Source organism: Bipolaris zeicola (assembly GCF_000523435.1).
Source record: "Bipolaris zeicola 26-R-13 unplaced genomic scaffold scaffold_38, whole genome shotgun sequence".
Classification (NCBI taxonomy): domain Eukaryota; kingdom Fungi; phylum Ascomycota; class Dothideomycetes; order Pleosporales; family Pleosporaceae; genus Bipolaris; species Bipolaris zeicola.
In genome coordinates this window covers 63213-80651 of record NW_006912087.1, presented here as the reverse complement: position 1 = coordinate 80651, position 17439 = coordinate 63213, and the positions used below count along the sequence as shown (strand labels likewise).

The window sequence follows — 17439 nt, the reverse complement described above, 5'->3', positions numbered from 1 at the left end:
GTCTCCGCTTATTCTCCAATTTTTTGGTTTATTTGCTCATCTGTCCCTATTTGCACACCCACATGAACAGTTCCAGACTGGTTTTTCAACACCCATCTCGACCATGTTAAAAAGTGGACAACTCTGAAAGATGTTCGCCGCCTTGTCCTCCTCCCACATCTTCCGTCTTATATACCCATTCGTAGTGTTAGTAGTCATGTATACGGAGAAGACCCATTTACCCCCCCCCCCCTTTCACGTCAACTTTATCTTTCTTGCAAACTTGCCCATCCCACTTTATTTTTCTAAGTGGGGGGGCAATAAAAGCAGATTGGCCATTATCGTAACGTAGATTTTTGATTTTTTATCATTCGAAAAAAAAAGTTTGAGATTCTAATCAACTTCCCTTTTTTGTGTGTGTTAGAGTTCCCTATGCGTGCAAAAAAGTCGGTAAATTCTTGAAGTCATTGTATGGGGGTGGGGTTCATGACCATGCATACTTCCCTAGAACAATAATCCAAAAAAAAAACGCTCCTCATGCCTTTTTGAGTATTTTCCGGATCATTTCTGAAAAAAAAAGAGTCATGATATATTGTAAGATAGAAGTTCCCCAAGGCCCAAGGGAAATTGTCCAGTGTGAGTTTCGGACAATATGAACATCGAGTATCGCTCCGCCCAACGGTGCACATAAGTGCTTCATCCCAACTCGCAGCGAGTATCGAAGACACCACTGGGTCGAATCCTCCACCACCACCACCACCACCACCACCCTCAATACCCCCCCCCCCCCAAATCCATCCATCTCTTCTCCCCTCCCCTCATACCACACCCATCATCCCCAACCACCAAGAATTCTATTCCTTCCGCAAATTCCACCACGTCTCTCTCCCATCTTCACCGCAAACACCTTTATCCCTCAACACTGCATCTAGCTTCACTTGGGCTTCGAGTAACTTTTTCCACTTTTTGCTTCTTTGTCATTGCACTCTGCCTCGTCGTCTTCGTCTTCGTCTTCGTCTTCGTCTTCGTCGCCACTGCTGCTACTATCACCCACCCTGCTTCCTCCAGCGCATCAAGCAACGCCCGCCCCACTTGTCTCGAGCGCATCGATACGCCGCATAGCTGCCGAAAGCGCGGATTGCAACATGTCTTGGTTGTGAGCGGCGGTGGTCGTGCTGCATTTCGACAAGGCGGTTTTGTTGTTTTTAGAGAGGAGATGATGATGTTGTTGTTGTATCTGGCGGATTGATGGTGCAGAAGAGCTTTGAGGTCGAGGTTCTGCTGTTGCGTCTTCTCTTTGGTGCGGTCGCTGCGCCGGAGCTTCGTCATGTTTGCCCTTGCTTCTTGGAGTTGGGAGGCGAGATTGTCGCGCTTGGTGATTGCGTTGTCGAGTTTTTGGTTGGCCTCGTCGAGGCTTGTGGTTGTTTCCTGGAGGCAGGAGGCGAGGGAGGTGGTTAGGGCCGAGGAGGTGTCACCTTGGGTCTTGAGTGACGCGTTGCATTTTTCGAGCGCTGAAATGGTGTGCTCGCGGTCTTTGAACTTTTTGTTGGCCGCTTCGAGCTGCTTGTTTGCCTCTTCGAGGGCTTCTGAGCGCTTGCGTCACGGCAATCTCCCTAAGAAGACGCTCGTCTTGTAGAGAATAGGCAGGAGAGAATTGGATAAGGCTGACAGGGGGTTACCTACCATGGTGTTTTCTTGACCCGTGGGCCGAGTCTCTGCTGACGTTTCGGCCAGTGCGGATGCATGGCGCCTGAGGGTCGAGGGTCGCAACTTCGATCTGGCTGGGATCACGGATGACACTCCAGTGCTTGGGGTTGCCATGGCTGCTTGTTGTCGAGATCGAAATGTACAACTCTCGGCTGGCGGTGCAGAAGGTTGAGAAGGTCGGGCAAACCACAAGTCTTATATAGGGAATAATGAACCGTTCACTGCGGAATCTGAAGCAAACGAGAATGCGCGTCGCCACGAGATAATCTCCAAGTGAAAGTGAAAACTCCAAGGCAGAGGCAGAAACCTCGCGTCACTACGTGGCAGTGCAAAGCGTGGGATACGCATTCACTGTCGACTGAAGCAAGGCGCGGCATGACGATGATTAAAGAAAAGACATGGTGACCATAGATTTCCGAGGAGATGGATGTAAAGAATAGGGGGTGAACATTACAGTTATACGGGTATACAACATCAACAGCTAACACATACTTAGTCAAAAACCACACCTTACTTACAGCGCCATTGCAACAGCAAAAACACCAACAGCACCTCCGACAACCTTCATAGCACCCGTAGGCAGGGGCCCAGCAGCGGCAAAGCCCTGACTTGGCGTCGACGCAGCATTCGATCCCGAGCTTGCCGGCGCATTTGTACCACTACCCGACTGAGTACGCGAAGGAGTACCCGTAGGTGTAGGCGTCACCGAAGCCGAAGCCGAAGCCGAAGCAGGCGAAGCGGCACCGCTTCCGCTCACCAAGCTCACAACCTGGTACGCTTCCATCTCCTGGAGTTCACTCTGAGACAGCACACTTGTAGTCGCTAGTTGGACGCTTTGAGCAGGAATATGCCCGCTTTGAGTGACGTCGCAGGTCAGGTCTGCTTTTGTCATTTCGCCTTTCCAGCTGCATTTCATGTCGACGGTCCATGCGCCGGGGACGGGGTCGGTGAGGTGGAATTCGTAGGTCTCGGAGCCTTGGATTATTGTGTAGGGCTCGCAGAAGACGTAGTCGTCGGAGGAAGAAGCACTGGCTTGTCGGCGCATGCGAGGCGCGGGTGTAGGTGCGGGGGTAGCCGATGCGTCGTCTGGAGTTGGGACTAGTAGTGGGATCAGGATATATAGTTCACGATTTGAGGTATTGAAGTTTTAACATACGCAAGTCGGATGGTACTGCAGAGATGCCGGCGGCGTCTGAGGGACAGGAGTTTTGGAATGTAGTTGCCTTTGCGTCTGAGCCCAGTACAGTGAGTGTGCTGTCGAATTGGAAAAAGTTTATGACTGTGGCAGTTTCTTGCGCGAGAACAGCGCCTGCGAACAGGGTCATGTAGTTATAAGAACGCATGGTGAATATTAAAGTAATGCGATGGTATGGCAGATATATAATGGGAGTACTGAAAATGTGGGGCAGAATTCAAGTTTGTCACGTCCAACGTTCGCTTTATATTCATGAAAAGGAAATAGTACTACACTACGGCTAACTTCTATCCGGTCTCCGTCCTACGAGTCACAACGTTGTCGTCCCTTGCATTGGTGATGATGCATCAGCAATTGCCAGTGGTCGCCTAACATACTAACTGCTTCTGGCGCCTAATAATTCCAGGGGGTGGCGTGTCGCTTAACAATAGGTAGCAAATCATTGTGAGTATTGCGAGAATATCACAGGGGCATGCCTGATGGTCTATATTTTAGGAGTAAAAAATGGATTGTCTAGGTTTACGATTAGGTCGTGGTTGCAAAATGGTACCCTGTAACAAATCCTTCCAACCGCATCGGTGCCTTGGTGCATCGTAAATATCTCCGATGCATTAATGAACGTTATAGACATGTAGTCGGATTAAGGAACTCTGCAATTGATCTGTTGGTTACTTTCTCCCAAGGCTTGTACGAAACCACTGTATGATGAGTTTTGTGTTCCACAACATTATATTTCTCATCGTTTGACAACATAAAGAGAAGTTTGTCAAGTAAAAAATTGGTGGGCAAGGTGATGATATTCCGGACATATCGATTGTCATAAAATTGTTGTTTGGCAAAATAGAAATGCAAAACAAAAATGACATAGTCGTGCTATCTCCCAGAACAAGCATTATGGGTCGCACATATACAAAGTCAGGGCATTTTCTATCTGACATAACAAGAATCGCCGTAATTGCACATTAGCAGCAAAAATCATTTTTCTCGAGATATTCCCACTCAATCAATACATGCATTGCATTAGCACCATCCATAACAAAACAAATCATAGAACCATATAGTCATCTGCATTAAAATACATCCATACTGCTTGAATGGGTGCACCCATTGCGAGCTTTTGCACGCCCCACCAAATGCCGATACATAAGTCAAAATTGACCCTGGCCACCCCTGCATTCCAAAGAAATCATATCTGCCATGCTACATATTCCTAGAAAGGTCGGAAGCCTCCAGTGGGCTGTGGTGCAATGCCATTCGTCTGTCCATAAGGACCTGGAGACGGGGCAGAACCCATAGGGCCCTGCGTGAGCATAAGACGCGAACCCAAGATTGGCGTGTCCTCTTCCTTCTTCTGTTGCGAGGCTTCACGAACCTTGCGCTCCTCGTTGTCCTTCTTCAGCGCCTCAAGAGTCGCTGTCTGTTGGGCAATGAGGTTGATCATGTATGGCTACCAGACGTTAGTATATGTAATGTAATACCAAATGACTGGTACATACCATGGTAAAGTCGTGAAGACCATTGCGCCACGACATCTCGAGGATGACGTCTGGTCGGAGAAGATCGTAACAGGCATAGAGCATACCGACATAGCATTCGCGGCTGCCAATGTCGACAAACTATACAAGTAATCAGCATTGCACCCTACTAACATCATAGATCGACTTACGTAGCGAAGCAGGTCCTCGACAACCTCTGACTTGCCAGATGTTGCGGCGGTTTCGATGGCGTCTTTGAAGAGTTTGTCTTGTTTCGACAGTGCAATGGACTTCTCCCACCGCTTGTTCTTGCGGTAGATGTCGGCCGCAATCTGCCGGAAGAATACCAGATCGTGCTTCTCCAGACGCTGTGCAAGGTCGACAGGGTCGTAGTTATTGTAGTTGTTGACCGAATCGCGGAGTGTCTTGTAGTCTTCCTCCTCAATAAGAAGCTCGTGGAGGGCATTGTTCACCTCACGCTTGTTTTGTGACTGGACGTTGAGAAGGAAAGGCTTGATCAGAGGAATGTTGTCAGACTTGGTGAACATCCGGACTACACGGTTGACGTCGATTCGAGGAGTAAGCGCTTGTAGGAGGTCGGTCAAGAGAGTGGGGTGTTGCTCCAGGTAGAATCCTAGCGCCCGGTAGTAAATCTCGACATTGCTGGCTTTGACAATCGTGTCTTTGAAAGCCTGATGCTCCCAGGCATCTTGGGCCCTCTCCATCATTGCCAGCGCCGCTGGAAGAGGTTAGCATTAAATATGTTTGCAAGTGCAGAATGCAGGGTGGGGGTGTCGTACCATTGTCCCATTCGTCATAATGGACGTACAAGAACACGAGTTCGGGCCAGAGGTGAGCCTCCTCTACCGCACGGATCATCTTGGGAATGTTGATACGGCCTAAATGATTACCATGTTAGATGTATTCGATAGTGAGGCTGGATAGCTACACATACCCCAGTGTATACGGATTGTCTCCATGACTTGCTCAGGCTTATACTTGGCAAGTGACTCTCCGAGGGCGGTATACATTCCCATATGCGCTATAGGATATTAGTGTATGTCTCATAGAAAAGTTGACTAGGAATGCTTACCTCTCTCCAAGCCGAGACCAGCCTCAAGAAGGTTGATCAGCTCATCAAAGTAGCCATTGCGCTCATACTGCTTAACGAGGTCTGCTAGCTCTTCGGCATGAACAATCAAGTTGAGACCACAGATCTGGGCAAGACGGAACTCCTTCTTTGCCACGCAGGCCTCGTTGACTTGCTTCCATGTCTTGATCGAGTTCGCCTTCCTGGCACATTCAACCGCACCCTGGTAGTCCTCAAGGTGGACAAGAGTAGTGGCAAGCTTGGCCCAGTTGGAGATGCTAGTATAGAAGATCTTGGCAGCCTCATGGTAGCCCTCCTCGTAAGCCTTGTCTCCCGAAGCTTCAGCATCGGCAACGTTGGTAGCGCGGAGGAAGTCCTCCAGCTCCGCCAGCTGGTTTGTGCGAGCGAAACAAAAAGCCAACGCTGTATCGATGGGAACTTCACGGAGGGTCTTACGAGCCATCCTCAAGAACTTGATCAAGTCCTCGTCTTTACCAGCATGGGTGGCGATTTCGATGACTTCCAAAAAGTTGGACGGATCTTCGGCGCGAATGTAAGACTCAATCGAGTCTGAGACACGGAGACCATCGAGTTGTGCCTTTGCAACTCTACTCCATACCTGGGGCAAGTCGACGCGGTCGGCGTACTCTTGTGCTCGATCGATGCTAACAATGTGCTCAATGAGAACGTTGGCGGCCTCGACGTGGTTCTCGTGCTTCTTGTAGATCTCAAAAGCCTCATCATACATGCCAACCTCAATACACTGTTGTGCGATGTCTTCGGGAGTGTATTGGTCAAGTTGCTGGATGTAGTTCATCACCCTGCCACGATCAGACTTGCAAGCGGTGAGCATCAGCAAGTTCTGGAGGGAAGGGTTGTCGCTGAAAGTTGAAGGCTCAAGGATAATCTTCTCCAGCAGTTCAATCAGCTCGGCAGGCATGTCACCGGTGATGAAAGCCTTCACTGCAACTGAAACCTTGTCTGGGTCGGTAGAAGAGGGTACCGCTGATGAGATGACCTGATCAACAAGTGATCGACGATGAATGTTGTTAGGACTGGTAGCAAGTTAGCCAGGCTCCATTATTGATGTGAAGCAATAAATGAACTTACCTCAGTACGTAATCCCAAATCTCAGAGTCGGCCCTCTCAAGTAGGTAACGGGCTTGAGCTTTGTACATGGCATTCTCATTTGTGATGTTGACCAACTCGAGATCATTCTGGCCCTTGGTATAACAGATTGCGGCGAGATTTGGATCACGCTTCTCGCAGTACTTTCCGACAACAAGAGTGTCATACTGATCATTCTCTTTCAGGAACTTCTCAGGATCGTTGTTGCTGTCAATGTAGATCTTTGCCAACGCATTATATACGGCTTGTTGCTGGTTACCACTCGCCAAGGTTTGCTCCAAAAATGGAAGAAGCAGTTTCAGACGGTTGCGCGACTCGACTTCGGCGACCAACTCGTCGATGGGAATGGACGATGGTGTAATGGAAGCCAGCAGGCCCTTGATGATGCTCTCATCACAATCCACATCGAGGAGGCCGCCGACAACCGCTGGGGTGCGGGCAGGATTGACGCGCTGAACATAGACCTCGATGGACTTGAATTGCTGCTTCTTGTAAAGGTGAAGAACCAGGTCATGTACAAAGTTGAAGCGGTCGCAGACAATGATTAGAGGCAACTGTTCGGTCAAGTTGGCCTCCTTCAAGAAGTTCTTGGCCTTCTCACCGTTCAGGTAGTCTGTAAGTAAGATTAGTATCATGTTCTACGGAAATTGTACCATTTTCCGAAAAGGAGTACTTACTACTCTCACGACAGATGCGCTCAACTTCGTTCAGCTGACCCATGGTAGTTGCGGCCTCAATGTACTTGAAGTGAACATCGGGGTCCTCACTGACATTGACAATGGAGCCGAGGAAGAAGTACAAGCCTTCCGCCGTACGGTGCTTCTCCAAGAGATCGATGATGCGAGTGGCACCCAACAAGTCAGAATACTTTTGGGCAATGCGAATGACAGCTTGCAGATTTTGGCGGATATTTGTTGTAAGCATAGCGTCCAGGCACTCGAGGGATAGCTCTACAGTCAGTTGACCAAAGTAGTTGATAAGCCACTCTTCTGGAAGCTTGTCGGTTTGGACAATGATGCGCTTGATGGCTGCAGGGTCATCGTTGTGTTCCAAGGCTCGAGTGAGCAAGCCAGCATTCTCGCAAAGCTGAGCAATACGCATCTTGTCATAGTGATGGAACATCTCGTTGCCCAATATAGCATCTGCAACCTGGGGTGCATTGAGCAAGTTCATCTCCAACAATTTAGTCTGCATGTGTCCTTCTTCTGGCAAGTCATTGGAAAGAACATCGAGAAGGAAGGCGGTAGCCTGCTGGATCATGCCTTGGGATTGGAAGATGTCAACAACGCGATCAATGCTGACCAATGGGCCGCCTTCATTCTTTGCCAATTGAGACGCGAACTCAGCACCCTTCTCTCCATTCACACGTACAACGTGTTGAAGGAGGACATTGTAATCAGGGGTGTAGCCAACGCTGTTGCAATATTGGAGGATGAGGTCATAGTGGCCAAGCTCTGCGAGTGCCGCGACAACTTTCTGAGGTACGTTTGCTTCCTTGTAGATGACCAAAGCGAGGTTCAGGTCGTGCGGTTTAGCAAGATCACCAAGCTCTTCGGAGCAGTGTAGCTTGCCCTCTTTTTGCCACTTTTCGATGAGGTGTTTACGGCCCTGCGCAAACACAGGTCGAGCTAGCTCCAGAGTCTCCTCCTTGTTCAAACCGCCCTTGTCTAGCAATTGACCAAAGTACTGCAGAAGCGTGGTGATCTGACCAGGTTGGCTGGGAACTGCACGTAGTCTGGAGATTGTGTTCATCGTACGAAGGAAACCTCGCGGTGAGCTGGCAGCGACCTTGACTGCCTCCGCGTAGTTTCCTTGTGACATGAGCGTCTCGAATCGCTGCGAATAAAGTTGGTCTGCACCTGGAAGTCCACCTTTTGACGCCAACTTGTAGGCAATCTCAGCGCATGCCGGGTTCTCCATGATGTACGGAATCAAGGTATCTTCACGAATAGTCGTGTGAAGCACCTGTCCTCGCTTGTTGATAACAACTACACCAGTACCTTCGTCATCACGAGCGGTAGTGAAGACTGTTTCCTCCGATATCCTGTTCAGGAAAAGAGCGGTGCCAGTCTCGAGATCGTGGAGGTGAATGAAACCAAACTTCGTGATTACGATTAAAATGCCGTACTTGTGTGCAATGTGGATGCCCAGTGGAAAGTCGCCAGTACCCTCGGCGGGCCAATGGATTGGGATGAGGCGCTTCGGGAAGGCAGGGTTCGCAGCGTTGTGGTCAACCTCGACGATATTGATCTTAGCCTCCCCGGTGGATGACTTGACTGCGAAAGCGAAGATCTTTGTGTCGGTCGATGCACCATCGAGGCGAAGAGTTCCGAAAGTAGCCGCGTGGCCCTCAAGAGGCTGGCTCACATTCCTTGCCTTTGAGAAAAGCTGCATGTTGCCACGAATGCCACCGGCAGGGTTAGAGGTGATACCAACCAAGCAAGACCAGCTTTCGTCATCGTTGGTCACGTAATTGATGATCTGGTTGTTCTGCACAGCGGGTTAGATGTGATTAGCGATGCCTAGGCGAGTCTGCATACCTCAAGCTGCTCTTGTCGGTCGAAGATTTTGCGCGGCGCAACAGCATTCTTCGAGTCGAGGACATCCCAGTGATATACGGCCTTCGTGCTGACAAGCGCAAGAGTTGTCTGGCTGATCCACCTCCAAAACTGAATATCCTCTTGGTGGCTGTACGTTTGCAGGCGCTCCTTGGTCTCGAGGTTGAACAGCTGCAGTGTCCGGCCCTGTGCCTTGAGAGCTATGATAGGCTCAGTCAAGTGCATAATAGCGCTATCCGCGCGAATAGGTCTCCGAATGACATTGTTCGTATTCTTGAGGTCGATGATGACGGTTTCGGCGGGCGCGTTGGCTTCGTTGTTGACCTGGCGCACGCAGACATACTTGTCGGATTCAAGTGTCTGAATATCTTGTAAGTAATCTTGGTTTGAATTTTGCTATGTCGAGAAGCCACATACACAGTTTTGCCATGATATCGATGCCGGCTGTAGTCTATGTCAGCTTTGTGATCCTTGCGGGTTCTGCCGCCGCCAACTTGTCGCTAAGACAACGTACGAGAATGTTCAGGTTCGTGAGCTGCCAATTGTTAGCTTAGGCATGTCTCATAAAATACACTTTCAATTGACAACATACCAGCGTCGGCTGTGTGACGTGCAATGGAACTTGGCGCTGGGCCATGTTTGCGACAGTCCAGCTCCGAGCTCACCGCAGTGAGAGAGCGCGCAAGAATCGGGTATAGGAAAGAAAAGAGAAGAAGTAGACCCAGATGCACAACTCCGAAAGCGCGCAATAGGAAATGAGAGACGGGTGTTTAAGGCGGGGTGAGGGCTGGGGTAGGGGATGCTTTTCGTAGAAAGGAGCTCGTGTTGTTTCCACATACGCTGGATCGCCCTATCCGTGATGATGTAAGCACCCAAACAAGTAAGTCCAAGGATAGCTGTTACCAGTGACGTCTGCCTGGCGACCCACTCTTCAACTGTGCTTTCCAGGATCCCAGGCAGCAATACCAAGTGAATGGCATTCATGCGCAATTATTTGAACGGGGAATCATACTTCTCAATACCTGCATTCGCCAGAAATTACTATAAGCCCTGATTGCCGTGGCCGTAGTTGTGTATGCACGGCAATGTCTGCAGGCTTAACGATGGTACACAGCCATATAATAGCGCAATCTCACCAAGTGAAGGTGGCTTAAGAAAGTACAGTTTTGGTCACAAGTTACATAGTTACACAGGTTTAAAACATACACAATTTAATCAAGTTCAGATACATCATAATTCCATTTCACAATATAGTCATATAGTAATATATATCTGCCTGAGGTGTTACCAATGGTGCGTTAGCAACTATTTCCAGGTACCTGCATCCTGGCTGCCTAGTCGATCCCGACCCACTACTCCTGACCCGACTATTCTAATACATATGAATCTGTAGTTTGCGAGTTGCTGAGAAAGAGAAACAAGTGTCTCACGAATATTAACGCTCGTATATGTTACGCATAGGGCAACTTCTCAGAAGCAGAATACATTAGATTACGATTTCCTGGCGTATTTCCCCATCATTTCCTGGTCATTAAAACATGAAACATTCGTGTACAACGCATTCGCACTCTTTTTACAAAAAAACGTAATTAGATGCACCCTGCAGTAGGCAAATACAGGAGCTCATTCCTAAGGGATGTATCTCGAAGTCTTCGACCTTTGACTACAAGTCTACAAGCCTATTTCTTGAAATTTAGATTCTCGACTCGAGACTCCCTTTTTCGCGTCTTCCGTATCAGAACTGAAAGCCGGTGGTGGGGCTAGGTTTTCGTCGAGATAATCTCTTGCTTCTTCGAAGCTTTCTCCACCAGATGTTACGGTACCTCCACTGGCGACTCTCCCAGTTAGTCTGCCTCTAACCGGTCTGAAATCATCCTTATGGCTGGAAATAGATGAGACATCTGAATATTGATCTTTGTCGACAGGATCGACATGTGGGACGTATGCTGGTATCGTGTGGACCGGCTCCACTGGTTCCTCTGCTTTGTCAGAGACGTAACCATCTATCGAATCACGTTTTGGCTGGGTGGCATTCTCGGAAGAATGAGGCTGTGAGGTGGAGTTGTGAAGACTTGCACCACCAATAAAGCCTGTCTCCTTCTCTTTCGCATCTTTATCGGCTTCATTGGCAGGTGAATGCTTTGAGCGGCGCTTCAGTTTGGTCAGAAGTGATTTTAACCCTTTTGGAGATTCTTGTGAATTGGGGGATGTCGGATCAGCAGATTCATGTGCGGATGTAGGCTGGGCATCTGTGGAAAGACCCGGCTCCTGGTATAAGTCGTCATTGTCGTGCGAAGCACGAGCGCCCTCTGTTCGTGGGGCATCTCTCGACTTGCGACGCTCCTCTTTGGCCATACGCTTCTCTTCTGCTTTTCTTGCTTTTTCTGCTTCTTTTTCTTGTTTTGCTGCCAACTTCTCTTCAGCCGCTCGTGCTTTAGCAGCCCTTTTTTCTTCATCTGTAGCACGTTAGCGGTGTGATCAGATATATGAATAAGAATACTAACCTCTGCCCTGCTTCTCTTCGGCTTTGATCTCATCGGCTCGCTCCTTCTCGATTCTCATACGACGCTTCTCTTGCTCCGCATCCATTCGTCGTTCCTCTTCTTCAGCTCTGCGCTTCTCGTCTTCAGCAAGACGTTTTTCGGTCTTCTCAGTAATCTCGTTGAGAGTCGGCTGAATTCTTGCCTGGGCAATGGCGTCGATTTCTCCTTGGTCCATCCACTTGCCGTTGCCAATGTGAACTCTGCCGTGGTTCTCCATCCGAGCTTCTGAATTGGCAACGGCACGCTGTCGCGCCTTCTCATCCCAATCATCCACCATTGTAGATGACATCCTGCCGGTTTCATCAAAGATCTTTTTATCCATACCCTGCATTTGTGCCTGAACTTTACGTTGTGCGGCAGCAAGGAGTAGTTTGCGGTCGTTTTCGCGTTTCTTGGCATCAACATCAGCTAGTTGCTTGTTGAACTGCTCCATCTGGGAGCGGATGCGCCTCGAACGGAAATCATCTTCGTCGGAATCCGAGGTCTCAGGAGGCACAGTCTCTGAGGCACTGTGTGCACGGTTGCGTCCACGGCGTAGGGAGAGCTTGTTGCGAGTCGGTTGATCATATCCGTAGTAACTTCGGTAGGCTGCATTCTCATCGTATCCGATCTTTGCTAGCCTCTCTTGTGCTAACTTCTGAGCAGCCTCCTGAATACCGATATAGCGCATAGCCTGTTGCTTGATATCGCCGTCGCCGGTGGCCAGCTGCTGGCTCTGCGCTGCAGACGCTCCTGTGCGGGCAGTAGATGGCCCAAGTTCGCTTTCTAGACGTTGTTGCTGCTGCACGTCATAAATCTTCTTCGCCATAGAGATAGCTGAAGCACGAAGAGCAGCATTGTGCTTCTTTTCATCCGTCTCGATTGCAACAGGTGGGGCACTTCCGTACATGTCTCGTGATATACTCTTTGCATGCTGAATTCGTGCAGCTTCCATGGCGCCATTTTGCAAGCGGTTGGACTCAACAGGGCTCGCAGTGCTGGCTTGGGGTCTGGTACGTGTGGAAGCGCTGTGGGCCAGTGTCGCCGCACCCAGCGCATTCCGGGCTGAGTTTTCGGAGTCAGGGTACAGGGGCGCAGGTGGTGGGTTTGATCGGGCGCGCTGTCGTCGTGAGGCAGAGTGGGCATCGGTAGCGGCAGTGAAGGCATTCTTCCTACCCTGATCAGTGTATCCGTAGTCGACCTCCGGACCAAGTCCCTTCTTTTTCATGGCGAGTACTGCTGCGGAATGGCCTTCTGCGCTGGCCTCTGGTTGCCACAGGTTAAGCTTCCCACCATCTTTGTGAGCGAGTAAAGCTGCCTTTGAGCCTGCCGCGCTAGCTTCTGGCTGCCACAGAGGCGCCATTTTGTATCCGTTTGCGAGCAAGGCAGCCTTACCAGCCGCCGAAGATTGTTCTGGCTTCCACCACTCTGGACTCTTTTTGTTCTGGTTAGCTAGCAGAGCAGCTGCTCCTGCAGAGGATTTGGCGTCAATCCCAACAATAGGATAACTGGGGAGATCTTGGGCCTTTGCGTATTTGAGACTGGCAGCAGCACCTGAGAAATTCAATCAGGACATGATGTAATTATAGTATATGGTACTCGCCTGCGGAAGACAGCTTGCCGTCGGATCCGAGCGGGTTCATGGGGCGGGACTCGTTTGCCTTGGCCGGGCTAGTTGGGTTGTGTGAATACAGTGCAGCAGCTGAAGCCTGGTTCTGTAGAGCATTGTTGTTTGTATGATGGGCCGACGGATCAGGGCAACGCATGGTCATGTCGGCAGATGGTGGAAGTGGAGCCGCATCTTCGGTGCCTTTTAAGGGTCTGGTGTCGGAAGCGGGCGCCGCCATACTCGGGACGGAAGTTGTTTTTGCTGCCATTGTGAAGGTGCGGGTCGTGATGGTAAACAGTCAAGACAGCATGGTGGCGCAAGATATATCTCGCGACGACACGGAACCTGCGCAAGCGCGGGCACCAGACACAGCCTGTGGCGTCCTCACATGGCTGGATGACGATGGAGACGGGCATGATGTCATAGTGGTTGTGGAGGATCGCCGTGGGCGGGCGTTCCGCAGGAGAAGCCACAGACGCCTTGCCGCTCTGAGCCTGGTGATTATGTCTCTTGGGCTGGAAACAGGCCATGGCCTCACCAAACAGGCCAAGTGACGGCTCTTCTCAGCGATTTGCTTCCAGGGACAATGGATCCTGTCCATCGTATCCTTGTGCACATCTGGCATGCCTTTGGCCCCGCATGCTCTTATCGCCGAATGCATGTAGTGCGGACCAACTACTACAAGCATTGCGCACTCCATCTCAAAGCCATGTGTGACATGGGACGGGGCTAGCGTGGCCTTTCGCTACGTCACCCCGGTTCTAAACTTCAAGATACAAAGTTGCCACTACTCCTTGCTAGCTACCGAGCCAAACCATGCCAGAACTACACAGCCCGCTCCAGAGTCTGTCAAATTTCCGCGACGTGGGCCAGTTTTGCAACGACAGCATTGGCACAAGGCACGCCACGGACACCCTGCTGGCATTGCAACACAGCTGATCACAATCATAGTAACCTCAAAACCGGCTTGCTGTTTCGAAGCGCGCGACCTGGTATGTATGTTTTGCGTGTACTGTGTCTGATATGTAGCTGACTGGGATAGACGAGGCTTCTTACCAGGATAGGCAAAGACTTGTCAAGGAATTCAATGTCAAATCAATCATTGACCTGCGTACAAAAACGGAGCACATTGAACAGGCGCAGAAGCATGGGGCGAGGATCAAAGCGTCGGCTGCCGTACCCCAGAGCAACACCGAGGTGACAGAACCACTCGAGATACCCGGCATCACCTATCACCAAATCAACTTCAATGGCTCGGCCTTTTCACGCATGCTTGTTTCCAAGTTGACCTGGATGGAGTTCTTTAGGCTGATTGGACTCATGGCCTTTGGCTATCGCACAGATGCCATCAAAATCCTCGCTCCTCATATGGAGGAAATGGGGCTTGTTGGCCTAGCTACGCAATCCTTGGACGTTTGCACACACGAAGTCGCACAAGTTTTCAATGTACTTGCCAAGGACGAGAGCTGGCCACTGCTAGTGCATTGTACTCAGGTATCTGCTGATTCTCTCGTCATTGCAACACATTACTGATCCGCATCAGGGAAAGGACCGAACGGGCCTTGTGGTGATGCTCATTCTTCTGCTCTTGAAAACCGACTTGGGCACTGTCGACAAAGACTACCAGCTGTCCGAGTCAGAGCTGGCATCTGAGATGGAGGAGCGATTGCGGGAGATAAGGTCCATTGGCTTGTCCAGACAATTTGCCCTATGTCCCCCAGACTTGGTACCGAAAGTGAATGCTCATATATTGGAGAGATATGGCAGTGTCGAGCAGTACCTGGAGAAAGCCGGCGTGAGCAAGGAGCAGATGGACTTTGTCAAGAAGAAGCTATTGGTAGAGGTGTCCTGAGCGCTCTCCGCTCTCCACCAATGGGCTTGGCGGGGTCTGGCGTATGCTCTTATCTGTTAGACACATGGTATTAGTGCGAGCACATGCACCTGTTCGAGAGCAACTCGGCCACCTGTTGCCTCATGCACTGCAGTGCACACCCCTTATGGGAACACTTTATGGGCCTAGTGAAGGATATAATGTACCGGTGTGAGTGCATAGTGCTGTCGGTGTGCTGTCGAATGTGTGGAGCTGTCGTCTCCATGGCCTGCAGGGGAACTCGTAACCCCAGCGCCGACTCGCTTAAAACCACCTAGTGTAGGTTTCACCGCCGTTAAAAGGGTCCAGTTCCCAACACGTCTGCTTTGAATCTTGCAAAATTGCTGAGCATCGCGCAAGATGAGCAATACTTCCGAGGACAACTTTGAGTGGGTTGAGACGCCCCCGGCGCCCTCGCCCACTACGCCCCCGTTCGACTGTGGCGTGAAGACAACTTCGGTAAGTCTCCCACCACCCTCCAGACGACAACCCCGCCAGCCATTGAACGACGATGTGATGAGCTACCAGGCTGACGCTTGCCAATCAATAGTACCCGACCATTGCAAATGCCCCATGCCCCGCAGAAGGCTCCGGTCGCGAATCGTTCAACAACTATGTCCTCATCTCGCTGCTCGTCGGCGTCCCCGCATACATCACATGGAGCTGGGGCATGGGCTTCAAGACATGGCTTTTCCTCGCCCTTGTCCTGTGTCTTCCCATTCTAGGTCCTTTCTGGTGGCTCACGTCTGAATTCGCTCCCCGCAAGAACGAAAAGGCCAAACTTCCCGGCAAGCCCATCGAGCACTACCTCAAGTTCAACAAGGCCGAGGACCGCGACGCCTACTACGGCAAGAAACAGATCCCTATCGAGACGTTCCAGGAAAAGTACTTTGACGGTGAAATTGAGCTCAATGGCGATATGCTCGAGATCCTCGAATGGCGCCATGACTGGTCCAAGCCCCGCTTCACCCTTGGACTGATCAAGCACTTCCTCTTCGGCATGATCCCAGAAATGATTGTCCACTCCAAGTCTCAGGGTAAGGACACTCTATATCCCTAGTTTCTGCATATGCTGACCCCGCACTAGACGAAGAACAGGTCCGCGACCACTATGACCGCGGTGACGATTTCTACGGCTGGTTCCTCGGTCCTCGCATGATTTACACCTCTGGTATCATCTCTGATATCAACACGGAAGAGAGCTTGGAGCAACTACAGGACAACAAGATGGCTGTCGTCTGTGAAAAGATCGACCTGCAGCCTGGCGAGAAGATGCTCGACATTGGTTGTGGATGGGGCACACTTACACGATTCGCCTCTGTCAACTATGGCGCAAAGGTCACTGGTATTACTCTTGGTCGCAACCAGACTGCTTGGGGCAACAACGGTCTTAGGAAAGCTGGTATCGAGGCTGAGCAGTCCAACATTCTCTGCATGGACTACCGTGAAATTCCCGTTCCTTCTGGTGGCTACAACAAGATCACTTGTCTTGAGATGGCTGAGCACGTTGGTGTCCGTCACTTGAGTGCTTTCTTCCGTCAGGTCTACGATATGCTTGACGACGATGGTGTCTTCTTCCTTCAGATCGCTGGTCTGCGTAAAGCATGGCAATTCGAGGACTTCACCTGGGGTCTTTTCATGAACAAGTACGTCTTCCCTGGTGCCGACGCGTCTACTCCTCTTGGTTTTGTCGTCGACACCCTCGAGGCTGCTGGTTTTGAAGTCAAGATGGTAGACACCATTGGTGTGCACTACTCTGCTACTCTCTGGAGGTGGTACCGTAACTGGCTCGCCAACAAGGACAAGGTTGTTGCCAAGTATGGCATACGTTGGTTCAAGGTAATTTCTCTCATGCTCCAAAACATCTTCTAGAAGCTAATAGTTGCCTAGATCTGGGAGTACTTCCTCGCCTACTCCACCATCACTTCCCGCCAGGGTAGTGCCACCTGCTTTCAAATCACCTGTGTCAAGAACCTCAACGCTGTCCACCGTATTGACGGTATCAAGACTCAGTTCAGTCTTTCTGGTGCCCTGGCTGCTAGCAGGGCGAAGCTTTCTAAGGCACAGTAAACGGGTTTTACTCTAGCCTTGTTGTTTTAATACACTCTACTCCATGCTCTTGATTGAGTATGGAAGTGGGGCAAGCGTCTGACACGAAAAGATGCAATCATGAGGCGGAGAAGATGGCTAGTAAAAGATGCTGGTCTGGTGAAGATCTTGGAATGACTATATTGAAAAGCTACGTCTGGTGAAATGAAAGCTTTCGATGTTACAAAGTCTCTATAGACTAATAATATACTGATAAC

At 50.3% G+C, this 17439-nt stretch overlaps 6 protein-coding genes across 6 annotated transcripts; 2 read left to right on the top strand and 4 right to left on the bottom strand.

The window, feature by feature from the left end:
- Nucleotides 1–888: 888 nt before the first annotated feature.
- COCCADRAFT_3350 (uncharacterized protein) lies at nt 889–1800 on the bottom strand (the record flags this gene model as incomplete). Its single annotated transcript, XM_007712049.1, has 2 exons — nt 889–1572; nt 1663–1800. The coding sequence occupies 2 exons, from the start codon at nt 1798–1800 to the stop codon at nt 889–891; spliced, it is 822 nt and encodes a 273-aa protein (XP_007710239.1).
- A 400-nt stretch (nt 1801–2200) lies between these two features.
- On the bottom strand, nt 2201–3029 carry COCCADRAFT_90768 (uncharacterized protein; the record flags this gene model as incomplete). Its single annotated transcript, XM_007712078.1, has 2 exons — nt 2201–2784; nt 2843–3029. 2 exons carry the CDS (start codon nt 3027–3029, stop codon nt 2201–2203), a joined length of 771 nt encoding a protein of 256 aa, XP_007710268.1.
- Nucleotides 3030–4091: 1062 nt separating this feature from the next.
- Nucleotides 4092–9769, bottom strand: COCCADRAFT_3348 (uncharacterized protein; the record flags this gene model as incomplete). The annotated part of the gene is made up of 12 exons (XM_007712048.1): nt 4092–4328; nt 4378–4497; nt 4548–5095; nt 5157–5255; nt 5312–5398; nt 5450–6501; nt 6557–7187; nt 7252–9064; nt 9115–9492; nt 9550–9576; nt 9647–9667; nt 9725–9769. The coding sequence occupies 12 exons, from the start codon at nt 9767–9769 to the stop codon at nt 4092–4094; spliced, it is 5058 nt and encodes a 1685-aa protein (XP_007710238.1).
- A 1034-nt stretch (nt 9770–10803) lies between these two features.
- COCCADRAFT_90796 (uncharacterized protein) lies at nt 10804–13501 on the bottom strand (the record flags this gene model as incomplete). Its single annotated transcript, XM_007712077.1, has 3 exons — nt 10804–11588; nt 11637–13195; nt 13254–13501. The coding sequence occupies 3 exons, from the start codon at nt 13499–13501 to the stop codon at nt 10804–10806; spliced, it is 2592 nt and encodes an 863-aa protein (XP_007710267.1).
- Nucleotides 13502–14079: 578 nt separating this feature from the next.
- COCCADRAFT_35047 (uncharacterized protein) lies at nt 14080–15115 on the top strand (the record flags this gene model as incomplete). Its single annotated transcript, XM_007712063.1, has 4 exons — nt 14080–14162; nt 14215–14255; nt 14306–14757; nt 14807–15115. The coding sequence occupies 4 exons, from the start codon at nt 14080–14082 to the stop codon at nt 15113–15115; spliced, it is 885 nt and encodes a 294-aa protein (XP_007710253.1).
- Nucleotides 15116–15493: 378 nt separating this feature from the next.
- COCCADRAFT_90884 (uncharacterized protein) lies at nt 15494–17203 on the top strand (the record flags this gene model as incomplete). Its single annotated transcript, XM_007712076.1, has 4 exons — nt 15494–15592; nt 15684–16170; nt 16221–16972; nt 17024–17203. 4 exons carry the CDS (start codon nt 15494–15496, stop codon nt 17201–17203), a joined length of 1518 nt encoding a protein of 505 aa, XP_007710266.1.
- Nucleotides 17204–17439: the final 236 nt, after the last annotated feature.